This window comes from Corvus cornix, chromosome 1A (assembly GCF_000738735.6).
Source record: "Corvus cornix cornix isolate S_Up_H32 chromosome 1A, ASM73873v5, whole genome shotgun sequence".
Lineage (NCBI taxonomy): Eukaryota > Metazoa > Chordata > Aves > Passeriformes > Corvidae > Corvus > Corvus cornix.
In genome coordinates, this window is record NC_047057.1 from 24,534,234 (window position 1) to 24,558,709 (window position 24,476).

Below are 24,476 nucleotides of genomic sequence, written 5' to 3' on the forward strand. Positions count from 1 at the left end.
CCAAACTTTCTACAGAGTCAAGAGTAAGAAACAGAGATTATTCAGTTCATTCTAAGTGTCCAAAAGAGGTCAGATTAATCACCCTCTATTTCTTCTCCTGATCCTGAATCCTGACACTGAAAATTATTCCTTGCACACTAATTCATAGCAGATTTTTTATACTGACTAACTGGGAAAGAAGACAGTGTGTCAAATGGAGACCACCAGTGGCCGTATCCACAAAGACACTTATCTGTCATAGTGGTCATTGACCTATAACTGAGATTTGTACTAAATTTACAGAAGAAAGAGACAGTTGATAGTGCAATTGGCACTAACTTTCTGCAACATTTCTTGTCAAGGGGTCAAGATGACAGGCCTGTAGTTCCTCCATCCTCCTTCTGGCCCATCTTGTAGACAGGCGTCACATTTGCTCCAGTCAACTGTGACCCTCTCAGTTAGTCAGGACTTCTGGTAAATGACTAAAGGTGGCTCAGTGAGCTCTTCTGCCAGCTCCCTCAGGGCCCTCAGGTGCGTCCCATCTGGCCTCATGAACCTGTGTGTGTCTGAGTGGTATAGCAGGCCACTGACCATTTCCCTTGTGAGGTCTTCATTCTGCTCTGTCTCCCTGGTCAGGTGACTGGGCACCCAAAGAACAAGTAGTATTACTATTAAAGACTGAGATAAAGAGGGCATTATATACTTAAGCCTTTTTCCTCATCCTTTGTCACTGTGTTTTCTCCCACATCCAGTACCAACATGGAGATGCTCCTTATCCCTCCTTTTGTTGCTGATTTATTTATAGAAACACTTTTCATTGTCTTTTACAGCAGCGGCTAGATAAAGTTCTAACTATGTTTGGACCTGCTGGGGTTTTAGTTTAGTCTTAGTTTTTTTTTCCTGTTAAAGGAATTTTCTCCCATATGCATGTTGCTAGGGGACAAATAGCTGTACTTAAGAAAGGAAAAAAGGGAAGTGGGGCGGGCCTGGCTACTCTTTTGTCTACACCTGGGTGTGGGGGCAGTTCGCTCTGAGCGTCCGGAGAGAGAAGCTGCAGAGAAAGGAGCTGCTGCTTCTTTCTTTTTGGCCGTTCTTTCTTCCTGCTGGAAACAACGCCGGGACCCCAAATGCCGCTTTCCCTGCCCTGCTGGAGACCGAGCTGTGGCTGCCCTGCTCCGCTGCTGCTTCGAGCTTTCGCTACGCTGTAGCCCTGCTCGCCCTGCCTGCCTGGGCCTCCGTGGGGTTCTCCCATCTGGATACATCTCGTCTGCCACCCGGGATTTGCGTTCGTCCCTGCCGTTCCAGCCTGCTGTTCCTGAGAGCCCGGGATCAACTGCCCAGCGGTTTGTGAAGCCTTTGTTCCATCCTTCCCGGGATCCCAGGGCACCGGCGCCGCGTGTTTCCCGAGCTCGCTCCGGAGCGCCCCCTGCAGCCGCGGGGGAACCATCGCACCTGCCCTGCTCACCGGGAGCCGCCAGCGCCCCTGCCGGCTGTGAGCAAAACTGCACCCGAGGGGAAAAGGCCCGACAGCCGAGAAGGCTGGCGCTGGGTTTGTGATTGCTGTTACTGCCATAGTTGTTGTTGTTTTGTTTGACTGGTTATATACATATATATATATAGAGTAAAGAACTGTTATTCCTATTTCCCACATCTTTGCCTAAAGGCCCTTGATTTCAAAATATAATAACTTGGAGGGAAAAGGGGTTATATCTGCCACTTCAAGGGGGGCTTCTGCCTTCCTTAGCAGACACCTGTCTTTCAAAACCGAGACAGGACCCTTCTAATTTTCTCCCTGGATAATCTCACAGCATCATTGGTGTCCTCTTAAATTGCCTGGCTCTACTTGTACCGTCCTTTTTTCCCTCAGTTCCAGCCAAAGCTCTCTGTTCAGCCAGGCCAGTCTTCCTCACTGGCTCATCTTTTCGCGCAGCAGTTGCAAGATTTCTCTCAGCTGCTTGCTTATAGGATATTTCAGTTGCCTCTTCATCCTGGTTGGGTGGTCTATAAAAAGTCCAACTACGAGAACTGCCTCGCTGGCCTTCTCCCTTATTCTTACCCATAAACACTCAACCTTATCATCACCATCATTAAGCTCTAGACAATCAAAACACTTTCTAAAATACAGAGCTACCCCACTGTCTCTTCTTCCCTGCCCATCCCTTCTGGAGTAGTGTTTATGTGAATCCTTCTAATTAGTCAGATGATAGGATTGTAGTCATCAGTAGTTAAATGACTTGGGTTTGGGCTTGATTTTCATCATCTCCATATGATGAACAAGTGATTCTCTTTTCCTTTTGGCTGATAAAAAATGTGAAATGACAAGGGGAAGAATGCTGGAAAGCATCTGCAAGAAACAAGGATGATATGGGACATTTGACAGAGAGGCTCTGCAAAGAGAATTAGACAATTTAGAGGGCTGGACAGTCACTTTGTTAAACTGAATGAAGTTTAACAAAGACAAGTCTTGGATTCTTCACCTGGATGGGGCAGTCGTGAATGTACAGACCGACTGTGAATGAGATGCTGGAAAGCAGCACCACAGAAGGGGACCTTGGAGTCCTGGTTTATCGCAAGTTAAATATGAGTCATCAGTGCCCTGGCAGCCAGGAGGGCCACCCCTGTCCTGGGGGATTGGCCCAGCATCACCAGCCAGGCAAGGGAGGGGATTGTTCCTCTCTGCTCTGCATTGGGGTGGCCTCACCGTGAATATTCTGGTCAGGTTTGGGAAGATATAAAGCTACAAGAGAGTGTCCAAAGGAGGGCCCCAGAGATGGTGAAGACTCCAGAAGGGAAGCCATATGAGAAGTGACTGAGGTCACTTAGTCAGTTCAGACTGGGGGCAGGGGGGAGGCTCATCACAGTCTACAATTCCCTTATGAGGGGAAGAAGAGGGTCACACACTGATCTCTTCTCTGTGGTGACCAGTGGCAAGATGCAAGGGAATGGCCTGAAGTTGTCAGGGGAGGTTTAGGTTGGATATCAGGAAATGATTCTTCACCCAGAGTTGGTCACTGGAACAGGCTCCCAGGGAAGTGGTCAAAGCATCAAGCCTGCCAGGGTTCAAGAAGTGTTTGGAAAATGCTCTTGGGCACATGGTGTGATTCTTGGGGTTGTCCTGTGCAGGGCTAGGAGTTGTACTTTGATGATCCATGTCTGTCCCTTCCAACTCAGGGTATTCTATGATTCTGTGATGTTTCATACCTTTTGCTGCTTGATGAAAGTATTAACGTAGTCAGATATAGATCACGGACAGATGCTTGCAGCCACTGCCCCAGTGGTTCTAGTGATGGAAGGAAGTACATGAAGTCTTATCACTCTGGACAATGGCAGCAGTTACATAGAATTGCCTTCACCAGCTGTGTTATTGGATTCAACTGAAATGTCTACCTGTGGTTTTAAGTTGAATTTACTCATTCTCTTTTGAACCATCACATGGTTTTGAACTTTGAAGTGTATTGGTATTATGTTTTCCTTGCCAGCTAAATTGGCCATTCATGAACTTTTCTCTTGGATTTGGACACTGTCATTTAAATTCACACCTTTGTGAATAGGCTATAGAAATTTAACTACCTTGCAAGGATAAATGTGAGTTTCTGCTTGAAATTTAGAAGTAATCAATTAAGTATCTCATGTTTGTGTCAAACTGTGGTTTACAAGCCTGTTTTTTTCATTAATGGCATTGACAATCTGCTAAATTGAAGATTTCAATAATTTTCATGAAACTGGCGGCACTTATGTACAAAGCTGTGTGAAATATGTAAAGTATGCCAGATATGTATTTCTCATTTATTAGATTATTTATTAGATTATATAATTTTTAGTCATTACTATCTCCTAGCATTTCACAAAAACAGTAGCCTAAATAATATAACAGCCTTACCAAAGTCCACTGGAACTTGGACATGTAGGAGTGTAGGAGTCACATTGACTCTCATTTTTTATGTCATTCTGTTTTCATATAGTTTCAATGAGCCAAATTCATTTACATGAATGTAGGAAGTAATTAAATATGACTAGAGCTAATCTGAGTTCACTCTTGTAATGTAGTTATCCTATCACTGGAACAAAGAAAATGCAAAAGTAAAACTGCAGTGAATTCTGTAGTACTTGTCAGTTTATCCCTCGAATGAAACAAAGGTACTTAACGTGAGAATGCTCTTAGCATTCAAATCCTGCATATTAAACATGGCTTGTTCTGAGTAATACTCATTTGAATTCCAAACATTCTTTTAAAAAGTATTTTCCTTGAGAGATCAAATGTGTAAGCAGATTTTCAAAACTGACTTGGTGTTGTGATTTCTAATGGTATTCAAGAATTGTCAGTTTTCCTAAGTAATAAAGCTCTACTTTAAAGATGAGCATGTTATTTACGTGTGTTCGAAAAGAATTCTGATTGTTTCATTTCACTGTATGCAATAGAACTGGGAGAATTTAACTCAAAATAGTTTCTCAGATGATCTAGTAAAGTTATTAGTTAATTTAATAAAATCATTATTTAAAAATAAAACCAATTTAAAACTTTCAGATTTAACATAAAATATAGGAAGCACTGCCATGGAACAATTTCACACTGAGCAAGTAATTGGGAAAGTTGTCTCCATTCAAAGTAACTTGTGGTGAAGCTCACAGTCTCTACAAAAAGAGAAATTACAAGAGCCTGAAAAAAGCTGGTTCCCAGCAGACCAACAATTGGTGTCTTGGTGACCTGCCTGGAAAATTCGGAGTTGTTTCAGGACCCATAGGTGCAGGGCAAATCTGTAAAAACACATTTTCTTGTCCATGAAAAACAATTTTCTTAAATAACTCCTAATTTCCCTTCATGCTTTTCTGTCTCAGGTCAGGGTTTTATCCACATTTTTTCACCCACTTTTTAATCCTTTTGGGGTTTTTGGTGTTTTTCTTTTGATTTCTTTTGTTTTTTTTTTTTTTTTTTCTGTTATTTTGGCCATGTGGACCCAAACTCAGTTTATGAGTCCTTGTGTGTTGGCCACAAAAAAAACCCCAAAGATGTTAGTACAAATTTTATATGCATGATAAAAAAGTTTTTCTCTTACTGCAAAGGATCAGTGCTGAAAGGCTGATCATAGGGTCATAGAAACTGAGCAAAGCCTGAAGTGTTCTTCAGTAAACTTTTACATATTTTACAGTTATTTCATAAATGTAAAGTTATCCAAGTAAAGGTAATATTTGCGCAATTACCTGAAATCCACATACTTTAGCCTTACTTTTCTTTGGGTGCATTCTATGGGTTTATTTAAATAATAGTATATGGTATTTTTTAAGGTAATAAGGATACTGATATACATGGTTATATGTTATGCATGTTAAATCCATCAGGTTATCTGGTCTATCCTGACAACAATACAGTTCCTTTCCTCAAAGCATTTTCTCTGATATTCTGTCCACTCTAATTTTAACTGTTACATGTAACTAGGTCCCTGAATCTTTGTACTGCTAAACCAGGCCCCATATGAAGTACCAATTCAGAGTTTAGAGTTGTGGTTAAAAAACGTACTGGTGAGTACGGTCAAAATCAGCGAGGTTATTTCGGCTTTCAACCTAATGAATATTTGAAGTGCAGTCATGGCAACCCTGGATTTAGAAAATATGGTGTAGAAGCAATTGGAAAATAGAAACTGGGGCCCATATCTTGCCATCACTGTAGATCTGAAACCCACACAAACGGCACCTGTGGAAAAATGGCAGACGCTGACCCTTTGCTTTCAATTTTACTTAATATTGTGTAACAGTAAACTTTCCCTTTATATGTACGTGTACTCCTCCTAAAGAACACCAGACTCATATCCAAAGATGTTTGCTCCTTGCATGCATGTTGTTTTGCTTTTTTGATCTTTGAAGTCTTTAACGTTTTTTAATTTTTTTTCTTATTCTTCTTTCCTTCCCTACCCCTCAAGCTATCTAGCAGCATTTTGGATATATATAACAGTGACCAGGGAATGGCACCAGCTAATATGGGTCTCACAAATGCCTCTTGCCCAGCTATTCTACCAGTAAAAAGGGAGCTAACAGGTAAAAGAACTCTGAGATTTTGGCATATAACTGCATAAGTGATGGTGGGTCTCTTAAAAGTTGAATAAATCTTATCCATGAAAAAGATGTCCATAATTAAATTCCTGAGAATTTTCAGTTTGTAGTTTCATTTAAGGAAAAGAACAAAGATCAAGGAGAAATGTTTTCTTTCTGTACTTCTCTTTAGCAATTCAGAAACCATGTTTGCCCCCTGTTTTTATGAACATCATGTTTCTAAAAAAACCTTGTATTTTAGAAAACATTATATTATTCTAAATGTTGGCTCCTGGCCAACAGTATAAATAAATTATCATCCATTAAATTTGTTCCAGGTTAGAACAAATAGTTCTTTTAAAACTTAACAATAAGCCTATTCAACGTAAAGCTATATTAGTGGATTAAGAACTTTAAAAGTTACATTCAATTAATCCAAAGAATGCTAAAAATCATGTACAGTTTATTAGTGTTGCTCAGAGGAAACAGTGAGTTTATTCAATATCTTACAAATCTGATTAACTCTTGCATTATGGGATATAAAAAATCCATATTCACCTTAGTGTATTGTAAGTTTTATCCTGATGTAAAATACAGGAAATTGGAGAAAAAAAATACTCCTCCACAGCATTTCTACATTCTTAAATTTAAAAAAAAGTGCAATAAAAAAATCTTAAGCAACCTGCCAGACTTGGTAAAAATTTAGTACTGGTAGAATATAGATTTGCCTATGATCTGCTTTAATAATAAAAATAGTAATGTAGTAAAAGTACTGGAAGTCTGGTCTTTGGGATACGAGGCCATTTTCAAAAGATGAAAGAAGTATGGGAATTGCATTTTAAGGACTATTTTAATAAATGTTACTTTCTGTCAGAAGCAGATACAAGAGCAATGGCAAAGGAGAGACAAAAAAAGGATAACCACAATCTCAGTAAGTATATGTTCATCTTCCATCTCATTAAATGGAATGTATAGAGAATGCAAAACCATTATACATTAGCTACCACATCTCTGCTCTTCTTCTAGATCAACATGTTAGCAGGCTAATCAAATTGAACTCAGACTGCAAACACAGCCAACCACAAAGCTTTCTTTCTTGAAATCAACTTCTGTCACTGACTTTTGTCTTTCAAAATACTTTGCATATTGCAATTAATTTATTTCCATATCATCTCCTGCTATTTTTTTTTTTACAGTAGCACACTTTACTTGATGTTTTCTCTAAGAATTACAGTGCAAAGCAGACAAGAAAGGAGGCAGATTATGAGGAAAAACAACAGTGAAAATCCAGTCTTCACACCATATTTATTGAAGCACCCAAGCAAGAGGCTGTACTTCTTTATGGGTGATGGGGAAGGAAAAAAGAATGCATATGCTATCAGACAATTTCTAAGTGGTTGTTTAGCTCTTAAAGTTATGGAAATTGTATCTCACCAAAGGAGATCAGTGCAGGACTCTGCCACACAAGCCCTGTAACCTCTGTCACCCGATATACAGTTCTGTTTCCATTATGGACAGCAGTGCAGCTATGTACAGATGGCATGTTGGTTCTAGAAGAATAGTCTTGGAACATAAATAGTCTTGGAACATAGTGAAATTCATAGTTCAGTGTCTAAGTATTAGACTTATAAAAATAAAAAAACCATTTTGGTTTATATAGAATAGAAAAAAATCTGTTTCATTACTGGAAGAAAATTGCCTATAAAATTACACAATTTTTCCCTCTAAAGCATAATTTGAAACAAAAAGCCTGAAGATTCTTTTTGGAAAGTGTTGAGTACAGAAGGTACACTTCCAAGTTCTCCTTTGCAGTTCTTCCAACAGAAATAGTATGGTAGTTGGATTCAATGATTCTTATGAATCACTTACAACTTGAGATACTCTATGATTCTATGAATTTAAAACTAAATTGGTAATTAGTTAATAGCCACTATTTTGCATCTTTATTCTCTTATTTCTATCTTGCTTCTCTGGCTATTCCAGTATTCCATAGAGGGGTTTATGGCTTCCTTTGCATGAAATTACACACCCAAAAGTATACATCCACTGGCACAATGTGCTAGCATTGACTGTGGACAATCTTCTGCTACTCAGAATTTCCAGAAGTCATCCTTATGTTCGTCTGTGATTTTTTTGTGGATTACAGACAGACCATGAAGATTCTTAGACATGTTGCTAGCACGTAATCTCTGAAATGCCAATGCAGCTGCTGTCTGTCTTGTTAGGGCAGAAATGGGGAGTTTTGCTGGATGGGAAAGGGGGTGGGTAGGAGTTATCTGGAGCTACAAGGGGAAAGAGAGGCTCATATGTACATCAGGAATGGCAGGCCTTACTATTGCCTCCATTGTTTGCTTTGGCTTATCAGAGTCCTTCCTGATCACAGAAGAAATGTCTGAGAATTTTCCCTCACCACTGGCAACTAAACTGAAGACCATAAAGATCCCACTGCAGACAGGCAGCATCTGTTTTGGCTTAGCTCCAGGTGTATACTACAGAGCTCAAAGTCTCTCTGGAGATAGCTCTACTATCTAAAGGCTTGGTCATAATAATGCGTTGCCTATAAAGGCTTTATCTGTGTGATTTGCTCTTTTATGAGGATCAGGTTTCTTAGTGATGGTCTGAAAAATCAGTTTTTGGAAGTTGATTGGAATCATACAAAAATTCAATTTGCAGGTCAAATTAAGGTCTAAATTTTACAGAAATGTTCTTGTACATTCTCATAACAAGAAGGAATGAAAGTACTGAAAAAAGTTCCTTTTGAAAGGTTGTATATTGGATGAAACCATGAAAAGGGATTTAGATTTAAGAAATGGAACCCCTTCATGTAGCAGAGTTTAAAACATTATTTAATTTTTTTTGACTTTGGGGTTTTTTTCTTCATCCTGGGGTTATGTCATCATCCTGTCCACGCAGTTTGAAAAATCATTTTCTGATTTGTCTTATGTTTATATTTGATGCTTGACATATTACTGATAACTCAGGATATCTCTGGAAAGGTTACAGACATACATCAGGAAAGTTCTGTTGAAACATGTTTCCAAGCTTAAAAATATCCCCCCTAACTCATTAACACAACCAATGGAAGTTTTTTTTCAGGAAAAAGAAAAATACAAAGAAAAAAGAATTCTGTAAGCGTCCACATAATTTTTTCTTTGTCTTCATAGCAAATGCTTAGTTGACTGCTTTTTGATGAATGTCTTACAGAGTTTTCCACAATATAAATATTGATTAAACAACAGCTATTATGCTGTAGGACAGTACAGTTAAGCACATTCTTCAATTTTGTTTGCCATGCCATAATTTTGCCAACACAACTGAAATATATCTTTTAAATTTTTCAGTTGCTATGTGTTTTTGTACAGTGCTCTCCTACAAGATCCTGCACATTCATTCCAATGGGATGTGGGGGCTCACTAAGCAGTACACTTAGGAGGATTATAACCCCGTCTTCTGAATATGTGAATCATGATGGAAAAAATCTGAGATGTTTTAATTTGTTGAGTGAAATTCCTGTTTCTATAGAAAGCAAGACAAGATAATACATCCCACCAAGGTAGAGTACTTAATCAGAGTAAATGAAAACACTCAGGCTGTTCCCAGAGCTTGAATCTGCTAGGGAAGAAGTAACTGACTGCTGCATAAACCTAGGAGCCTACACAGACTGGAAGAAAACACTTTTATACACAGGAAGAAGAAGACTAAAAGTGATCCAGGTGGTGGGGCTGAGACTGAAAGCAACATGCTCATATGACTGAGAATATTTAAGTCAGCCTTGGAAGACCCACCAGGATGCCCTTGACTGAACACTTACAACTTAGCTCTACCAACCTTTTTGTATTAACATTCAAAATTAGGACATTAGACTTAAAGTGAACATCTCCAAACTTGGAACATGTATCCATTCTGCCCATGTTCTAGGCTGGCCAGGGCTGGTCTGACAGAGAACAGTGGCCTTAGCATATTGAGCCCAAGGTAAGGTCTTCCAAGATGCGAAGGCGAAGAGAAAGAGCTCAGTGTGATGTTAGTGATGGACCAAAGCTGACTCCTGCTTATTCAGCAAGATTTGGATTGAGTTAAAGTGGAGGGAGTGGACAAAAGCATGAGTTCACACCAGTAGAACACCAGTCTCTGATAGCCAGCAGTACCCCAGTGGGACTACATTCTCACTAAAAACACTTTCTGTGTCAAAATTATATACCATTAATTCCCCAAACCAATGAGATGTCCTCTGCACCTATCCACTAAGAAAATGTAAAGTTTCTGAAGGATCACATACACCAGACTGGATACCAGTACAATGCTGGTAAAGTGAACTGAGAGCACAGAGAGGGGGTACTAATTTGAAGACATTTATTTTCTCTTTTTTCCTTCTAACTAAACCACAAAGTAAACAAAGATAACCTACATAGCTTGTCTTAGGAGAAGCATAAATTTAAATCCAGAAAATAGATTTCATTGTTTAAACCATGGGGTTTTTTTTAGTTTTCTCTCTGCTTTAAAAATTATCGTAAATATGTTTGTGCTGTCTGTCACCAAAGGAAACAGACGTACTGGGGACAAAGTGTTACTGGGACATAATCTTGCTCTGTTTCCATGACAGGATATGGTTGTAATCATGTGCTCTCTGTGGTTTTAAATGCTAGTAATTATAAATAAGGGATAATAAAGCTGTTACCTGTGTTCTGTAACAGCAATTCTGCCAAAATATCAACTGCTGAATGAATTGTCTTGTATCCCTGTTGAAGTCACCAGCAAAACTCCACTAAGCTGAAATCTCTGTTCTGTGGGAGCATGGTAGAGAAAGAATATATTAACATCAGTAAAAAAGAAGTGTTAACTCACATTTAGACAATATGTGACTATTTATTCTCTGGAAATCTAATTTTAAATTGGGGAAAAACCTATAGGTAAGGTAAGATACAGAAGGTATTAATCATGGAGTTTGTCTGGAGAATAAGTCAGAGACAGAGTAGGAGCTCATGTTGGGACTGCTATTTGAGGAAGACATTTTCTGTATATTGACTAACTTGTTTTTAACTAATTAAAACGTTTTATGTTGAATTTCTCCAAAAATATTTCACCATAAAAATAGTAACCGTTTCTTTTTAACAGTTGAGAGAAGAAGAAGGTATAATATTAATTACCGAATCAAGGAGCTTGGCACACTCATCCCCAAGTCTAATGACCCGTGAGTTCAACTGTCTTTCCTATAATAATATTTACAGTATAAATACAGGAGAAAAGAGACAGTTGCATATACTGGCTATAAGATTAAGTAATGGGATACAAAATTCTTCTATGACAGGTCACTGGCTCAGATCAGGCTGTTGAAGTAGCAAACCTTTGACAGATTTTTAGTGCCTTGGAAAAACTTATGTGAAAACATAATAATATGAAAGCAATTTCAGGGTGTTTAAGAGAGGCTACCACTTCAAGGGAAAACAAACAAACAAAGTAAACCCAAACAAAAGGAAAAAGAAGAAAAAAGGAAAAGATAAGCCAAACAACAGAAAGTCCATCTCTCTGTCCCTGAGCACAATTGTGTGGTGTCTCTGGAGAAGGAAGTAGTGATGCTTTCAGCTCTTGCCATGGCCCTCTAGTGGGATAACACAAAATTTACATTGTCACTGTCTGCCCTTTGACTAAAGGAAAAAAAAAAAACAATTTAAGAGTCTGTAGACTGAGCATTTTTCAGAAGTCCTCAACTCAGTGCAGGGAAAGCACAAGTCCTAAAATGCAAGGATAAAAGTAATAATTGCTATAATTGCTATAATAATATCATTTTATACTAATGCATATACTTAAAGAAACACAAAATGCATATTGCTTGAACTATGTGCGCATTCCCTTAAAGCTTATATTTGTCATCAACAGGAAGGAAACTGCCTTGTAGAAAAGCCCATTGCAGGATTAGTAATAACAATTCAGAGTGATTTTTAATGCTGAACTTTAGCCTTAGATTTCTCTTGTCACTCAGGGAAAACTTAAGACAATATACCAGTATGATTGTCACTTGCATAAAGTTGATTATACAGATTTTGTCTTTATCATTTGCATCATTTGCATACAAACTTGCATGATACTTCAAATGAAAACACCTATTGATATTTCAGCTTTTTTTACCTTAGGATTAAGAAAATTTGCTTACATTAAGGATTTCTGCAACAATATAAAACTGTGTGAGACTTACATAAGTACAAGGTTGGCTTTACTTGGAGTGAAGTCACCAGAGAGAAAGTTAACATACTGCATCCATTTAGAGAATTCACAAACTCAGCTCCTTCTATAAGCATTCACAAAATATTGGGTAAATGGGCATGTTTTTATTATTAATATGGAATTAGGTGTTACAGCTGAGTTAAAATAAAAAGCACTTTAAATACCTAAATAAAGTTTTGGCCATGTGATTTGTTGCAAGCAGAAAGTGATACAAGTGTTTTAATTTTGCTGGTGCATGTTTCAGTATCCAATACTATTTGGGCAAGTAATTGAAAGATTTCTCAGAAAAACAGTGGATGGCACTGTTGGTTTGCAGCTATAAAGCAAAAATAGCAATAGGTTACACTGCAATTAGAGATTGGCATGGGGTACAAATTCCAGTTGCACTTTTTGATTGCCTATATAGGTGTTTCACTTGTATGTTTTGGTCTGGATTCAGGCTTACGTTGTGAACTTAATCAAAACTGTAATATCTAGAGCAATCATTTAAGCTATTCTTAAAATTATTTACCTGGACCTGCAGTTTTGCTCCAGTAAGCGGATGGTGGACTTTATCCTCAGATCTTGGTGTTGCTGCCTGATGAAAATGTTTCAGGTATAGATTTTGAAGTCATTGCCTTTACTTGTTTTAGTTTGCAAACCCATGACTGAGCTCAGCAGCGTGACCAGACCCAGAGTGGTTTATGTTTACAAAAGCACAAGGTGAACTTAAGTATCTCACATTCTGAAGACTGCTGTCTTCAAAAGGCTGATAATCAGTACTCCTTTGGAAAGCAGGCCTACTGAAAAGCTTTTAAATTGGTGCTAAGAAAAAAAGGCACCAGAATGTGCAGGGCTTTTGAAAAAGCAGATTGCAAGATGATTTTGCTATAGCTTAGTGCAAGGATAAATTTATTCAAAGAAGTGTAAGCACCTTTTTTTTTGTATTTGTATTTTTAGGTGGAAATAGACTAATTTGAACATGTTTTGTTGGCTTAGTAGATCAAAATTATTATTACTTTTTGGTATGGTCTTGTTTTGCCAAATCATAACTCAGTATCTTTATTCTATCTTGCAGTTCTTGCTTTTTACTTCATAACACATTACTGTGCCCCCAATCTGCCCCCTCTCCTTTGAAAGAAAGATATTTATCATGGCTTACAATACTTCATCTGTAACATTTTATCACACATAGCATTTTTGCCTCATATTGATTTTAGAAGATTCTTCTTATAGTGGAAACTTAGCTGTAAAAGGAGAAAGCTTACTGATACTTAGACTAAGGACGGTGAAGAAAATCAGCCTCTGCATTGAAGAGCAAATACTACTATAACTAAGCCATTGTGGTTAGCATGCCTGTCCCAGATGTCTTGCTTCAAGAAGATTACATTCAGAATCAGAAATAGAAAAGGACATTTTTTGTGCCACTTGGAAACCTTTTGTGATTTATATTTCTTAGAAGTGCTGTGTGGGGTTTTTATTTCACTTTTGTTTTGTTAGTTATGTAGTGAACTTGTTTGGCTCCTGCAGAGCTTCCACAGGGACTTTCTTTTGACTGGATTAAACCCCTATTCTTTCCATGTATTTTTTTTTTTTCTAATTTAATGATGAAAAGTGTGGATTACATTACATAAATGAATGGGTGTTCTAAGTTCACTTCATCAGCATTAGAAAATGAAGATAAGTTACAAAGAACTATGACTCTTTTGTTTAATCTTCAATGCTTAGATATCCAAGTGCTAGATGATTCAGAAATGCAAATCAGTTTTACAGAATAATTCAAAAATAGAATTTTAAAAATGCCAAAAATACTCTGTCATATTTTGCTGAAAATCTCATAACCTGCTCCTTTAATTATACCCACCTTTCCACTTGTGTTCAACCTTTCTGAATCCACCTTTTACATGGTTAACAGGATTTCTTATTGTGATGGAGCCTGGGAATGCCTACACAAGAACAGTTTAATGTAGTTGGACTTGAATTGCCAGGAAGCTAAACAAGAAAAAGCCCCTTCCTTCAGGAATTCTAGTCATATTACAGAAATGGGATGTTGAGAGAACTGCTGAGAATTTGGGCAGAAGCAGCGGCTTGTTCTCACTCTCTCCTTTCTACTCTCTGCATCTACCTGTGCCTGACCTCTCTAGTGTCTGTGGTCAGACCCTCTAGCAGCCAGCACAGACACATTTCTTGCAAAGGAAAACCTTGTGTACACTCGTGCTATTATAAAGTGGAAACTTGCTGCCTCTTTCAGAATAATACAATTCAAAATTGTGCAAGTCCTCAAAACAAGTACAAAGTCCTTCTAACTATTTCTTTGAGTAAATTTCTTTAATTTCTAAGAAACAGGGAAAGAGGTGGTCTGCAAACGCAGTTTCAGCTTTGCAAATGCATTTGTTACTAGTAACTGACCTGTCTCTGGCAAGCTCTGTAACTATCACACTCTCTCAAACACTGCTTTTGTTAATTAGATCTAATCTTAGATGACCAGATGCTCTTATCCTTCCTACAGGAGTTCAACTTCTGTAAACTAGTAAAGATCCTTTGACTTCAATAAAGTTAAATTAATGGAAATGAGATGAAGATCAGTCTCTTTCTATGTTTCGTTTCTCCAAAATGGGAAACTTAACTTGATGAGAGTTATATGTTTTGTTCTGGGCATTTGAGTTTTGTAGAGAAATTCAGGTGTTAAAGTTAGGAGGAGACAGGATGCAGAGACTAATAAAACATGTTTTTCACTTATTTTTTTTTAATTTGTATGTGAATCTTGTTATTTTTGGTAGACCTCTGTTAATTAAACTCACTAACACATCTGTAGTTGCTAAAAAGTTCAAATTACTTTACCATATGGACACACAGGAACAAAGAAGTAATTCTTTGCAGAGGCCATTTCTGATGACCAGACCTGCAAAACGTCTTACTGCTCTCAAATGACTTGGTTTGGATGTAAAATTTCCCATGTATTTCAGTATTTACAGGATGGTGCCATACATGCATTTAATAAAAATCAAGACTAAGGAAAACAAAAGCCAAACCAAAAAAAAAAAAAAAAAAAAGGCCAAACAAGAATCAAATTAATAGAACTGAAAGATCAAAGTGAAGAAAAGAATTCCTGCCATATCTGAAGATCAGTAGATCTATATCTAAGTTTGTAGGATCAAAACAGTTAAAAATGCAAGTATTTTGTCTGTTTTTATAAAGAAGTTTCCAATTATATGAGTAACGACTGCCAGCGATTCCTGAATTTTTAAGGTTTCTCAAATGGGTTTGTAGGCCTTTTCATTGTAATTTTTATCTCTATTATATATAAGCACAATCTATATATCTCTAAAAAGCAAAAACTACAAGTTCCTAGTGACATGTTTATAACTTCTGAGATAGTTTTATTTACAACCAATTTAGAAACCATTGTTTTCAGAGAAACAACAGAAACCCAATAACTTATTGGAGAATTTCTGAGTTCTTCTTATGCACTTGTTGTGCTTTGAGTTAATCCATTTTCAAATGCTGAGGTTTTTTCTTCCCATCATAGACGAATCTTCTTGCCGGCCTGATATGCAGAGCTAGATGCACTTCATACTATTGCTATGCAGGAATCTCACCTTTACCAGCCCAAATTTGCCTGCATCCTCACCAGTTGCATTGCTGCTCTGCACATCTGCATAGAGCCTCTGTTGCTCCACAGCACTGTCCTGTGACTGCTGTGTGGTGCTCTGGGCTAGAATGAATGAAGAATGCCTGTGATGCATAATCAGCACAGACACGTTCAGTATTTTCTTTACATCCTGGTAAAGAGGCACACAAAGTGAAATACACATTGACTTCTAAGGTCACCAGCTGTTCCTTTGCTGTGTTGCCTTCAGACACTGGAAGGTTTAACTTCAATATTCCTCATTTAATAAGACACTAACCAGTATATGCACGTATGAGAAGAGATGTAGAAGCAACATGGGGGACACACACATAAGCACAGACACACACACACACATGTGTACACTGCTTAAAGAACAGTCTCTTGAATAGTAATAGTAACCACTGCATTTTTATCCTAGTTCTTCATTACAGTTTTGCCTCTCAGATCTGTAAATATTGCCACGAGAGATATCTATCCTTATGTATCTCATACAAAAGCTGACCAGGTCCATCTCTCTTGCAGTTTGAATCCAGCAATTAATCTTCCAGTGAAGATTTATTTAAAACAATGAAAAAAAATCATTACCATAAAATAAAAACTAAAACTATCAAGGAAACAGGAACTAAAAGTAAGCCATATCACAAGGTGATATAAAGTGTAACAATTAAGTGCAACATGAATTAATTTCATCAAAAAATATTCCAAATACAGTCATGAATGTATGACTTACTCATATGTCAATCAGAAAAATCAACCAAAAATAATTTTTTCTGATTTTGAATTCATAAAATTTCATAACTGACATGAAATTTTTTGTGAAAACACTATGAAATGTTTTCTAAATATGTGATACATTCAAATTTTCCTGCTGTTGTTACATTTCTTCAATTATTTCAATTTTTCCAGCTATGGATTTGTTTCTAATTTCATAGTGCTATATCTTTAGGTTCTGACCATCAGCTCAAACCTGTCTTAGTTTTGTGTTTAGTACTTATTAGAGACTAACCTCCTTGTTGAGCAGGATTGTGTTTCTCCATATAGCACATATAGCTCATATCCTAGATGGGAGTGGAGAATCCCAGTTTGAAAAGTTTCTGTCCTTCTAACTTTATTTATTTTATTTAGCTTCTTTATTCATGAGTGCTGTAGCATAGGCAGACAGACACTTTACTGCCTTTCAAACTCCACTGCAATTTAGTCATAAACAGGGACCTCTCAGTATTTTACCTAACTTTCCAAAGAGGTCTGAAGAAAATTAAACTTCTACATGGTGATGGCAGTCAAAGATTTGCCCAGAAACAATGCATTATGCATACAGAAATCTTCCTTAACCTTTACAGTTTGAACATGAGTTTGCACTTGAAAGGAGAAAGTCCTCTCCTAGGAGGGAGCCCATGGGATGCTGGCAGGAAACTGTTCTGTCCTCCCACCTGGTCAAGAAGTACAGGGACAGGAAGGAGAAGGCAGAGGAGCTTCCAAGAGATGATTCAGCCATGATGAGGGAGATGTATTCTTCTCTTGGCTCCCAGTCCCACCTCTGTTCTGGCTTTTTTGGCCAGCCAATGTCTAAATCAGAATACATACCCAATTATGTTCTGGCTTTGTAGACAGTAGGGTTGTAGACAACAATTATTTTCTCTCTGACCTCCTCACTTTCTAATCCCAAAAGCTCTGCATTCCTGGCCTGCAGCATAGAGAGGAGGGAAGCTCCACAGTTTGTGTGCTGCCCAGAGAGAACAGACATTTGCATTTGAGCACTCTTGGATCAAAAAAATGTTACCCTCAAATCTCTAGCAAATTTTCTGAATTCTACAGTATGGTTAAACACTGTGATGCTTTATCACAAATAATTTTATGTATTCTTCTTAGTGTCTTAAAGTTATCAGCTCCATAAGGTTTTATGCCTAGTAAAGCATCAGGAAAAGCTGGGTGGTCTAGGTCCCTAAATCCTGTACCTGCCTGGTTTTTTCACTATACATTCAGAAGAAAAATAACTGCAGAAATATCTGATGGTGCTTAGCCTCATGAGGGGAACTGGAGGGGAAGGGACCAATCTCTTCACTCGTGTGACCAGTGGCAGGACTCAAGGAAATGACATGAGACTGAGTTGGGGGAGGTTCAGGTTGGATATCAGGAAAAGGTTTTCACCCAGTGGGTAGTTGAGCCCTGGAAACAGGCTCTCTAGGGAAGTGGTCACAGCACCAAGGCTGACAGAGTTCAAGAAGTGTTTGGACAATACTCTCAGGCACATGGTGTGATTCTTGAGGCGTCCTGTGCAGAGCCAGGAGTTGGACTCACTAATCCTGATGGGTGCTTTCCAACTCGGCATATTCTATGATTCTGTGAATCTTAGTGATGAATTTTATGGAGATATGAACAAAGTGATAATAGCCTGGAGTATAATTTATATTTCTTTTGGCTCCAAAAATGGCAGTGTGCAAATACATGTTTTTGGAATAGGTATTGAAAAAATGCTTGTCCCTCCCAACATCAGATTCTTAGTCGTTTAAATAGCTTTTCTTTCTCAGGGTTGTGTTATGGGACCAGAAGCTCTGCCAACCTTCTGCTCAGCCTAAGCAATCTTGCAGTGAAGTGAATAGTTTGGATAAAGCCAAATATCGGTATATTTAATGCAGTGAACCCATCCTGTATCATAAAATACTGAAATTTATTAGAAATTAAACATTTGAAACAAAATTCATTCTTGTTCCAAGACCTTACTTAAAGGAATACATGAAAAGTTGATAAATGGGTACATGAAAGTCTTTGGACAGATTCATTTGAACAAGTGTTTTGTTGCTAGTAAGGCCGCTTGTAAGCTGGAGGTCAAACCATGATTTCCTGAATGATGGGCAGATTTAATCCGATTTTTTTTGCAAAGCTTTTATTTTGACTTGGGGTCTGCATGTAGCTGTAAATTTTAACTTGGTTTTTATATTGTTTCAAGATTTTTGAACATGATTTTTGTCATTCCCTAGTCATGATGGTTATGAAAGTGTGATTTTTCTGATCTGTCATCACTGAGGAGTGGCATTCAGCACAGATCATTTTTTTCTCTGCAAGCATAAAAGCAACCTCATTAGTAAGTCAGGTAAAAGGAGTAGTATATTCAAAATGATCTTTAAAAATTTAGGCTTAAGTCCTCAGTAATGTATGTTTCCTAGTTCATTAATGCAGAAATACTGCACATAGATTTTAATCTTAGAGTTAATAATAAAAGCAATTTTCACTAAAAATATAAAAACTGTAATGGTAGAATCATGATATTGCATTTAGCTCTCCCACAAAAAGTCACTTTATTACTTTCTTTTGACACTTATTTTCATTCTGGGATTAATTTTACTATATAAGGGCTTCTTAACTATTCTATTAAAATTTCCATTCAGAAGCAATAATATCTAAGAGTGAATAATAGTCATGTAAATCATTATTTCATATTAATGTAAAGGATTTTGTAAGTTCTTATGAATTCTGCTGACATGCACAATTGTGAAAAGGTTATCTCTACATTCTGCAGTGATATGCGCTGGAACAAAGGAACTATTTTAAAAGCATCGGTGGAGTACATCAAGTGGCTACAAAAAGAACAACAGAGAGCCAGAGAATTAGAACACAGGCAGAAGAAATTAGAGCACGCTAACAGAAGACTTCTACTCCGAATTCAGGTTTGTATAAATGTTGCCACGAACTACAAAGCTTTCTCAGAACTTATCCCTCATCAAATTTTGTTAATCTATATAATTTTTTCTCAAATGACATTTATTAAAAATAAATTTACTTTTCCTATTTATTTCTGTGTATATTGGGGAGGGGGTATTCTTTAGATTTCTAGGAAATTTCTTTGATAATTATACCTTACATAAAGTAATTTGTGGAAAAGTAATAAGTATTTGTACAAACAGTTTCATTATGCATGTGTTAGAAACAAAGAAAGACAAAACAAAAGGAAATAAGTATATTCCTGCAGCCAAAAATCAATACTGGCCACAAAGTTCCCTCAGTATTTTAATTTTCCCTTTCAAGCTGTTTAATGCATTACACTCCCTGGTATTATGTTATATCTACTTTTGACATGAAGAGGCAGAATATAGCCCTTCATGGCTTGATAAGCAATATTCTAATATAGGCACACACCTATGGAAATGGGATGGATAAATAGCTGGATAGACATAAAATCGATCATCTTATGTATGTTGATTTACACATATATCTGTATAACATAAGCATTATCAAGTAAAGAATCTTCTGTTTCTCTGGATAACAGTTTTATAATGAACTATCAAGTTGCAACATTTTTCTGCTACCTTCATTGGATTCAGTATGCAGTGGTTTTAGAGAGGCTGTCCTATCTCTTCTGTTCCTGTAGAATAGTTGCTTAATGACAGAAGGGGATGTAAAAACACTTGAGTGGCTAATTTTCTTAGATTAAAAAATTAATATTTTAAAATTTAATCTCACAACTGGGCAGCAGGTATAATAAATTTTCATGCATGATTTGTATATTTTCTGCAATTGTTTTGAAGAGACTGTTTTCTCTTTTAAAATTGTTTAATTAATTTTGTTTGAAATGCTAGGAACTGGAGATCCAGGCACGTGCACATGGTCTTCCAATCATGTCTTCACTCACTGCTGTCGATTCAGCTGCACAGGTCATCAAACAACAGTCTTATCCAGAGGAGAACTCTGTAGACTACTCTCAACAAATGCCTCTGGTACATGGACAAAATTCTGATGTCTGCGATGGATCTACAGGCTTTTCTGATCCACTTTCACACTTCACGGATTTGTCCTTCAGCGCAGCTCTAAAAGAAGAACAATGTCTAGAGGAAATTTTATTGGATGACACAGTGTCACCATTTGGAACAGACCCACTCTTGTCCTCCACATCCCCAGCTGCCTCAAAGGAGAGCAGCAGGAGAAGCAGCTTTAGCACAGATGATGGAGATGATTTATAAAAGCAGAAAGGGTCTCATACTTCTCTAAACCACTTGTTAAAAGACTGAGTTGAACGTAAGCATGGTGTTTATTCTTATTTTAGATACTTATAAGGAAAGACACTGTGAAAATCAATTATTACATGACAAGGTTTTCAATGAGCCCTTACTTCACAGGAAAATAAATGGACATGAACTCATACCACGCTGCCCCATATTCACCATCTGTTCACAGCTGGCATTTGCACAAATCTCTCTTCACTGGGAATATTTTTACTATCATTCCATGACTTTTTACAGTACTAAGAAAACTGTTACCACAAAAGGAATACCCATGTTGCAAAACTGTATTCAAACTCTTTTCAATCTGCTTACACTTTTCTCTGCTGCAAATATGAGTTTTAGTAATTTGCTAATTTTTTTTATTTTTTTATAACAAAAAATTCTACAAAATGTGAAGCAAGAGAGAACTATTTAAGCTTGGAACTGCAGAGATGTTACAGTTTTTAAAATCTGAAAAAGCCAGAATGGTAATGCTTTCACACAAGTAAGCATGAAGTGTAGATTTCTCTTTAAAAGGAGAAAATCCATTAAGCTTTCCATGGAATGTCATTAGTTTTTAAAATTTCATTTGTAGAAAAAGAACGCTCTTTTTAATATATATTTTAATGACACAGAAGAAAAATGAAAACTAACGTAGCAACAGTGACTCAAATGAACTCAGATAGAAAAAGATACAGCATTGCAGCAGAAAGACTGTGTGGATATACGAGACAGCACAGACACTCCATGTTACAATTAGCACAATTTAGAACAAGCAGTACTTGTAACAGTACTATGTCAGGTGCTTATTCCAAGAATATTGAAACTGTGTCCTTTCTTATGTGGACGAAATTGGAATTCAGAGATACAACACCGGGCTGCTGGATGACACTTTCAGCATCCTTTGACAGCAGAGTGAGGTTTTTCCAAAGGGACTCTGTCCATACATGTGCTTTTGATCCATTTGAAAGCAGAGGGAAATGATAAGATTCTCATTGCATACACTCTAAACAATGAGGATTTAATTTCAAATTTGACTTTGGACTCACTACAGAAAAGCTGGAAAGGAAGACTAGTCAAACCGAAGGGGATGCTCAGAAACATTGATGTGAGGCACTAGCTCTCATAACTAGCTTGCTAGGAGGGGGCATTTGGAAAACTCGCTTGTACACATAGTGAAATTCTGGAGAGCGATGTATGTCCCTGAAGAACATTAAGTGCAATCATTCTAATTGCAATATTAAAACACGGCAAAATAAACTGGAACAGGTTCTTCATAGGTCTTCTTCAATCAAAGCCAAAAGATCTCATTAGGGAGCCATTGTGGTTTAACCCCAGGCAGCCACCAAGTCTCACATAGCCTCTTGGTCACTGCCTGGCCAGAGAGGTTGGGGAGAGAATTGGAAGAGTAAAACCTGGAAGACTGATGGGTTCAGATAAGGACAGTTTAACAGGGAAAGCAAAAGCTGTGCACACAAGCAAAGCAAAACAAGGAATTAAGTCACTGGTTCCCATGGGCAGGCAAGTGTTCAGCCATCTCCAGGAGAGCAGAGCCCCATCACATGGTGGTGACTTGGGATATCAAACACCAACACTCCAAATGTTGCTTCTTCCTCCTTCTTCCCTCCACTTTATACACATAGCATATGGAATGTCTGGAATGTCCCCTGGGTCGGTTTGGGTCACCTGTCCCAGCTGTGTCTCCTCCCAGCCTCCCATGTATCCCCAACTTCCTTGCCAGTGTGGCAGCATGAAAAGCAGAAAAGGCCTTGTCTCTGTGTAAGCCCTGCTCAGCAACAACAAAACCAGCTATTATCAACACTGTGTTCAGCACAAATCCAAAACACAGCCCCATACTAGTCACTGTGAAGAAAATTAATTCTACCCCAGCTGAAACCACTACAGGAGTTCTGTAATGATTCAAAATATGTTTCAAAAGTGTGTATTAATTTTGCTATCACTGAGCCTGCCTCACTCCAGAAGTGTCACAGTATTGGAAATAGTAAGAAGAGATTAAAGTGGATTACTGTTTGCATGCATATTTTAATTTTTTAAAAACATATTATCCAAAGCCAGAGCAATCGTTTCTTACTATTGCCTCTTCTGTTATTGGTACCTGGGCCCTCCTAACAGTCTTTGTGAGGTTTGTGTTCCTCTCAGGCCACAGCACGTGCCTGACCAACCCCAACAGTGTCACGATAGTTTCATAATTGGAAAATTAGCAGCTGGATAATAAATCACACCCAGATGGCTATGAAAGATGATGGTGTGTCCTATTTCACAAGAATATTTATGCTTTTAGGAATATCAAGGTTTTCTATGAGTCTGTGCAAACTACTTGGATGTAAACTGACCTGTAAGAACAGACCTGACCATTAGAAGGGGCTTTGATACACTCCCACTTCATGGATAAAAATAAAAGCAACAGACAGGGTTCTGGTATTTTGTTTTGTTTTGGTGTTTTTGTTTGTTTGTCTTTTTATTTGTTTGGTTTTTTTGGTTTAGCTTTTCAATTTTATTTTTTGTTTGGTTGGTTTTTTTGTTTTTGTAACACATCAGAAAGACAAACAAGTATTAACCAAAGATAACTGGATATAGAACTGACTGCCATTTTAATTGGATTAATTAAAAGAGGAGCAACTTTTTCCTAGTTTTGACGAAGACAATTCCTAATACTGACACCTGAATACAAAACATAATGAATTAAAAGTAGCATTTATGCCCATATTATGTCTAGCATAGTATGAGTATTGTCCATTTCAGTTGATGAAAGGAAGGGTTATTTGGTTGATATCAAATGCCATTTGTCCTTGTACTGCAGTTTCTACTGCATTAGTTTTAAATACACCAGTGTGGATTGCTCATAATGGAGAAAAAGAAATTAAATATGAATGTATTACATGATTTTCCCATTGAACTTTTACATGTGAGTTAGATTATACTTCTGAACTATACTGATTTTAAATAACATCCTGAATTTCATCACTTTTATAAGCACTGTTCTAAAAAAACATTATAGTGCATCCATTAAATTTTTTAAAGTTGATTTTCGTTCTTTTGACAATTGCTTCAGTCTAAAGCACCAGAATTTTTCTCTCTCTTCTTGCATGAGAAACTTAACATAAGATAGTCAAGGCTCTTTTTGCAAGGCACTGTATTAAAAATATTCAAGCTCTCTTCCTTCACACAAAACCCCCAGCCTCCTTGCCCAAAACACTAAATGCATCAATACTCCTAAGTGTTTTTAATGGCAGTGGTATTTCACCAACACTTTTTCTAGTAGGAAGTCATCATAATTAGTATTTCATCTAATAATTATAACCTGGATTACAGCTTCATCCTTGAAATTAAATGGTGGTACAGACTGCAAAACCAGTCTAGGACATTCAGGGGATTAATAGGTGCTACTGAAGGTATTTAGGAGATGTGTGTGCTGGTAGTCACAACCCAGACTTTCTGGAGTAAACACTCCCTCACCCACTCCAGGCTTGGAGACACTGCTGTGAAGCTGAGAGGACTTCTAGGGCAGAGTCAAGTCCGGTCCTACCAACTTCTGCAGAGGAAAGGGATTTCATGACTACAGGGACAAATCCTGACATCTTCTGTGAGGTAGAATTTCTTTGCTGTTTTGTTGGGCTGAAATGTGGTGCAAGCAAAATACACTTTTT

General features: G+C 37.5%; 1 protein-coding gene across 2 annotated transcripts in view; it reads left to right on the forward strand.

The window, feature by feature from the left end:
* The window catches only part of TFEC (transcription factor EC), a 91,518-nt gene extending 68,228 nt beyond the window's left edge, over positions 1–23,290 (forward strand). Inside the window, exons 4-8 of one of the 2 annotated variants that reach the window (XM_010413823.4) lie at positions 5,895–6,009; positions 6,878–6,934; positions 11,116–11,191; positions 19,350–19,497; positions 20,407–23,290. In XM_010413823.4, the coding sequence (XP_010412125.2) occupies positions 5,895–6,009; positions 6,878–6,934; positions 11,116–11,191; positions 19,350–19,497; positions 20,407–20,787 (777 nt within the window). In that variant the 3' untranslated portion in view covers positions 20,788–23,290. The remainder of the gene's footprint in view (positions 1–5,894; positions 6,010–6,877; positions 6,935–11,115; positions 11,192–19,349; positions 19,498–20,406) is intronic. The other variant, XM_019279767.3, reaches the window with a different exon arrangement.
* The last annotated feature ends 1,186 nt before the right edge of the window (positions 23,291–24,476 follow it).